This window comes from Branchiostoma belcheri, unplaced genomic scaffold (genome assembly GCF_001625305.1).
Source record: "Branchiostoma belcheri isolate BF01 breed outbred unplaced genomic scaffold, Haploidv18h27 scaffold192, whole genome shotgun sequence".
Lineage (NCBI taxonomy): Eukaryota > Metazoa > Chordata > Leptocardii > Amphioxiformes > Branchiostomatidae > Branchiostoma > Branchiostoma belcheri.
Window position 1 is genome coordinate 289,781 of NW_017803402.1, and position 6,000 is coordinate 295,780.

At 40.1% G+C, this 6,000-nt stretch overlaps 1 protein-coding gene across 1 annotated transcript; it reads left to right on the plus strand.

Moving 5' to 3' along the window:
* The first annotated feature begins 773 nt into the window (after nucleotides 1-773).
* LOC109468127 (chondroadherin-like) lies at nucleotides 774-4,730 on the plus strand. The gene is made up of 3 exons (XM_019766368.1): nucleotides 774-898; nucleotides 1,647-1,737; nucleotides 3,055-4,730. The coding sequence occupies exon 3, from the start codon at nucleotides 3,062-3,064 to the stop codon at nucleotides 4,643-4,645; it is 1,584 nt and encodes a 527-aa protein (XP_019621927.1). The 5' UTR covers nucleotides 774-898; nucleotides 1,647-1,737; nucleotides 3,055-3,061; the 3' UTR covers nucleotides 4,646-4,730.
* Nucleotides 4,731-6,000: the final 1,270 nt, after the last annotated feature.

Here is a 6,000-nt window from a genome sequence, read left to right on the forward strand (position 1 = left end):
GTAGTAAGCCTACAAGTAGCTGAAGTGCCCACACTCCTTCTGGCACTTCGTCAAATGGCGAGGAGTCTTCTTGTTACGGCATCAAGTCAAGAATGCTTTGCGAATAAACTTTGAACACCTGCGCCACTTAGCGATAAGCACAGGAAACACTGCATAAGGTAATGATAATTCAGGTAGGTTCGTGTGAGGTATGATATGTAATCCTTTTAGCTTTCATAATAAGTGTGTCTATAGATACGTCTCGTCATTATATTATTGGGCATTTGTACAATGTATTGTCACTGCTTGTTTTTGCGCATTTGGATTGCCACTAGCACTGTTAGTTCTGCGTATGTGTGTGTACACACGTGTGGGTGTGCAACTATGCATGCATGTATGTATTTATGTACATGCATCTTTTTGTGTGCGAATGCATGACTTAACCGAGACCCAAAATTGATGCGTGTAATTATTTCCTAATGTTTATTTGTGCACTTCTGTTCTTGTATTGTGGGTATGTGGGTCTCTCTCTCTCTCCCTCTCTCTGTGTTTGTGTGAATGTGTTTGTACGTGTGTATGTGTATGTATATATAGTATTAGTTACACTCTCTTGTGTCTTAAATCTTTATTCTATATTCTATATTTCTGGATATGCATTGTGAGTGTCTAAGCTACAAATAAAAGTGATCACATGCCCTGATCAATATTTAACCATCCAGTTCAAAGTTCACAAATCGTCCATGTTGTATAGGGATCAAAGTACAAGCTCCACCTTCTTGTCACGAGTTGTCAAATAGAGGAACGACTACCGAGAGTAGACATTCTTAAAGCTCACCTGGTCCTTAAAGTTAGGAGAGAAGACATCCGACACGAACTCTTGAGCATGATACCCTTACTGTCTTCAGAGGAAAGTTCGAAGGTACTATAAGTTTTTTAGTAGGTAAATATTATATGAGAGGCTCATTATGTAACTTGTAGTTACTGCCCTGATGCTACTGATCTCAAAAAGAATTACAACATTGAACTAACCATAACTCTGAAATTGGAACCTATTTATTAGCCTATTTATTAGCACCAGTTCAATTTGTTGTCCCCGAGATTTGTGTGGATAATTAATTTAAGTTGTGTCTGATAGCTGCCAATCATCAATATTTATCACTATCCAGGTTTGTTCCCAGCCAGTGAAAGATTACGCAGTGGTCTTTTTGCAAGGCTTGCTGGTTATTTTCAGACCTGACGGATAAATCCTTTAAGAAGTGATAATCAAACTTCATGTTTCTTAACTCTTAAGACTTGTGGACTCTTCCTTGTCCTTGATTATAATGGATTGGATTCTTTATGGACACAACAAAAAAGTACATGGACCTTTGTATGGACTTCTACAACTAAAGATCTAACAAAGCTAAATACATGTGTGGATAAGGTCATCTTACGTACAGAGTATATGTATGCGGTAACAATAAAAGTTTAACTATTCTCTAACATGTGGTCTCTAAGATCGAAACATTCTTTAATGTATTTTCCTATTCGAGCACTGTATTGGTTATCTCCCCTGAGAATGTAGTTTAATTTATCTTAAGGATCTAACGTTCATAGAAAATAATGTATTCATACAACATGTTTAAGTGATCTTCACTTGAAGACACACTTTAAATCATTGTTTCTAGATCTGACAGTCTAACTGCAGGAGAGCAGTTGTCCGGGTAGCAGTTATCCAGTCTTGATCTTGACAAAAATCTTCACCACGGCAACATCAAGGTACGTCTGGTCCTATTTCGCACAAACTCATATACAGTCAAAACTGCCCAAAGCGACCACCCGGGCGAAAACAGAAAAACAGTCACCTTGGACAGGTGGTCTCATTGAAGAGGGTCGCCCAACACCATGAATGGTTTCCAAGTCAAGATGTTCTAATGTCAAATGCGGTTAGTTCTGTGGTAAATGCATATTGGGAGGGTGGCACTATGGCACAAAGTATGTCGAACAGAAAACATTGTCTAGCAGTCGAGGCAAACTGGCTGGTTTCTCCGCGAGTTTTCTTTAGGTGGTTACCATGGTCAGGTGTCGGGCGTAGAGCGGACCCAACTCAGGGCGGTCACGTTGGCTAGGCGGTCACCTTGAACAGGTCGCTTTAATTGCGTCAATGGAAAAAATGGGATCGAGAAAAAGCAGTCACCATGGCCAGGAAGCTAGCTTGAAGAGGTGGTCACCTTTGCAGACTTTAGTCTGACATGGAGGAGAGCTGTAAAGTAGCTGCTCTCTGCAAAGGATGTTGCATATGCAGATCTATGAACTGCCAAAACCAAAAACAGCCTCAGCCAAACGATCATTTCTGTACCGTTGCACCAAAATCATATAACACACTTCCACAACACATCTGACTATTCACACCTACATCGTTTAAGAAACACATCCGGGAATGGCTAAAAACTATGGCGGACACCTCCAACCCCTTACAATCTAGGTGGTAGACGTAACGTCGACAAAGTGTAAATATGAATTTTTAATTTTATAATAAGACCTCTGACCACTCGGTACAACCTGCATGTTGTGTGTGTTTATGTAGTTTGTAGTTATGACTTGCCATGTTGTAATGTTATGCAGTATGTAGTTAAGCCTCATCACGTTGTAGTAGTATATGTATATAACAACTCCAGGAAGATTAGTATGTATGGAAACGCTGTGCAAACTAATGGAGAGTCTGTACAACTAATGTAGATCGGATTCAATTAATAAACATATAAGGGTATTAGTTTTTTTTTTTTAAATTCATTCCAACATGTAATCACCAGACGTGGTGACGACACACTCAAGTTTCTTCAACTTATGTTAATGCCGCCACCAACACAGGGGACAAATACATGACAGGACAATACTCATTTACACCTGAGCTAAGAGAGAAAAGCCGTGCAAAGTGTCTTTCCCAAGGACACAAGATCGGTGGCATGTCAGGACTCGAACCCGGGACTCTTAGTTCCGAGTCGCACACTCTGCCGCTACGCCACACGACCCCACGTTAGTTAATTAGGGTATTAGTTAATCTCTATTGTGTCTTAAATCTTTATCCCATGACAGGCAGTGGATGATGAAGCTACCAGGTGTGCTGATGTTTCTCCTGGTGTTGGGAACAGCGGAATCTGCCTGCAACTCAACTTGTTCAACTTTCTGTGACTGCAGCAATCATGGCCTCACCAGTGTTCCTCGGGACCTGCCGACAAACATCACACGCTTGGATCTGCAACATAATCAAATAACAACTGTAGGTCAGTTAGATTTCTCACGGTATAGAAGCTTAATAACGTTAGATCTTGGTTACAACCGCATTTCTACAATAGGCAGCCAGGCATTCTATCAATTGTCAAACTTGACCAAATTACGGGTTTCCAGCAACTCCCTAAGAAACCTCACAGCTAGCATGTTTACGGGGTTAGCAAACGTGCAAGAAATGATTTTTTACAAAAATGACATCAGTGATATTCAGACTGGAACTTTCAATCCAACACCACTACTGATACGTTTGCTCGTGCATCGTAACAAGTTAACAAGCCTCAAATCTGGCATGTTCTCAGGGCTAGAAAACTTGCAGGAACTTTGGGTAAACGATAATGAAATCACCAATATTCAGACGGGAACTTTCAATTCAACATCAGAACTAAGAATTTTGTCCCTGAGTCAAAACAAGTTAGCAACCCTCAGATCTGACATGTTCACAGACTTGAAAGGCTTGAAGTATCTTTATCTATATGATAATGATATCACTAGCATTCACGCTGGAGCCTTTAGTTCAACATCACAACTTGGAATCTTGCACCTGTACAACAACCACATTCAGTCCATTCCATCCAACTTACTGTCAAATCTACTCCAACTGAGTGACCTCAAATTGTCTTACAACAACCTCACTGACTTTCCCTTTGAACAATTATCAAACGTTCAAACTATTTCTACGCTAAAACTTGACAATAACAAAATGACGACTCTTCCCTCTTTGGCCTATGACATTCTGTCTTCCATCTCTGATGTAAACATTGACAACAACCCCTGGCAGTGTGACTGTAGAATGGTGGACTTTAAGTTGAAGATAACAGAATCTTCTCCATTTGAAAATCGAATCACTTGTTCCCAACCTGACAACCTCAGTGGACTAAAGCTGAAAGATATCAAACTCGAAAACCTTTTCTTGGGCTGTCTGGAGCCAAAAATTGTGAGATTTGAGAGAAGTGGCAACGTGAAGTTGTTACAGGGGGCAAACATCCTTGAACAAGTTGTCTGTGAAGCGACAGGAATCCCCACACCAACCATCACAGTCATTCCCCCAGCTGGACTGAACACAACTGCAGAGTCAAATGGAATAGTGACTGTGGAGGAGAACAGTAACGTAATCATACAAAATATCATCGCAGCAGATGCTGGGTTATACGGCTGTATTGCATCGAGTCCCATCGGCTCCACTTTTGCCGTCCTCTCGACAGAAGTGGTGAACCCCGTGTCTCCCCCCAGGTTCACCCTGCCGGTGTTTGCCGGCTCTGTGAGCGGGGCAGTAGCCGGTACCATCGCTATTGGCGCCATCATTCTCGCCATCTGGTGCAGGGCTCGTGCCAAAACTCGTTTTGTAGCTTTAAGCACCGAGTCGGACGTTGATTTAACAACTGTTACACAACTATGATGAAGATTCTGGTTGGCATGCCTGAATCGCAACAAATTCTGTTAGCTACACTTTCGCCATCTCCTCTAAACATTTTATAGCATGGATTGTACACTCTACAATGATAAGCGCCTGTTACTGTTCACTTTTCTTTCTGCTTATTCAACTGATTTCAATACGTTAGATCCTATAGATAAATTCAATTACATTCTCAGAGGAGATAACCAATACAGTACTCAAATAGGAAAATACATTAAAGAATGAATTAAACCTTTATTGTTATCACTGATATATATTCTGTATGTAATTTGCCACATACATATATTCTGTACGTAGGATGAAGTTATCCATACTTGTATTTATCTTTGATAGACCTTTAGTTGTATAAGATCATACAAAAGTCGTTATACCTTTTTGTTGTGTCAATAAAGAATCATCTAAAGATGTGATTTAGCCTGGGTCCAGTTTCATTCTACCCGAATGCGTACTTGAGTGTGACAAAGGTTACAGACTCTGTCATCCAGGCAATAGTTATAGATAGTCTGAGATTGTACACTGCCAGGCTTTATACAGTGACTTAATAACTGACATTGGTTTTCTTATTGTTTGTAACTATTATGATTCCTAACAATACATATGTAACAGGACTTTTAATAATTTCCATTTGGGACTGTGATAGCTCAGTATTGTCAGTTAACAAATCATATACTATATATAGAAACACTTTACATTTGGAACCGCATATTTCCCTATGATGTAACAATGCCTAGTATGTATGTCACAATTACACTACGTTCCGGAATGTATTGTAAGCAGAAAAAAACTAGCTTAAGTGCACTATGAACTATGTAACACCTTTAGTGCACTATGCACCAAGTAACATCTAGTGTCAGTGCACAGTAAACCAGTCAGTATTGCCCTGATGAAGATGACAGACATCGAAACGTCGGCTTGAAAAATAAATGGTTGTGATAAAAAGAACTTTGCTATTCAGTGACTGAGGTAAGATAGCCACATAATGATGATCAACAGAATCTTAAAGGCACTCTATGTAGTTTTTTGCGCAAAAATTTGGAATATTCTAATTATACTAAATTTCAGTGTTATTAACAGTTACTATCACTTTTCAACACATTTGTGTCATTATTTCACATTTCTTACGTATATTTTGTCCGTTCAAACAGTCCTTCTTGGGTACCCGGTGCCACCGGTTTGCTCAGGATAACAACAACAACAACAACATACAGGACCATACAGGGGTTGCCCCCTAGGGTGGCTAATTGACCCGGCTTGCCAGGCTTGATTGACAGGGGCACATGTGACAAGATATAGCCTCCTTAGAAAAACACTCATATCTTTCACATGAGGTCTGGTGG

Coding starts and splice junctions, on each gene's coding strand:
- LOC109468127 (XM_019766368.1), top strand. CDS start 3,062: ATGATGAAGCTACCAGGTGTGCTGATGTTTCTCCTGGTGTTGGGAACA.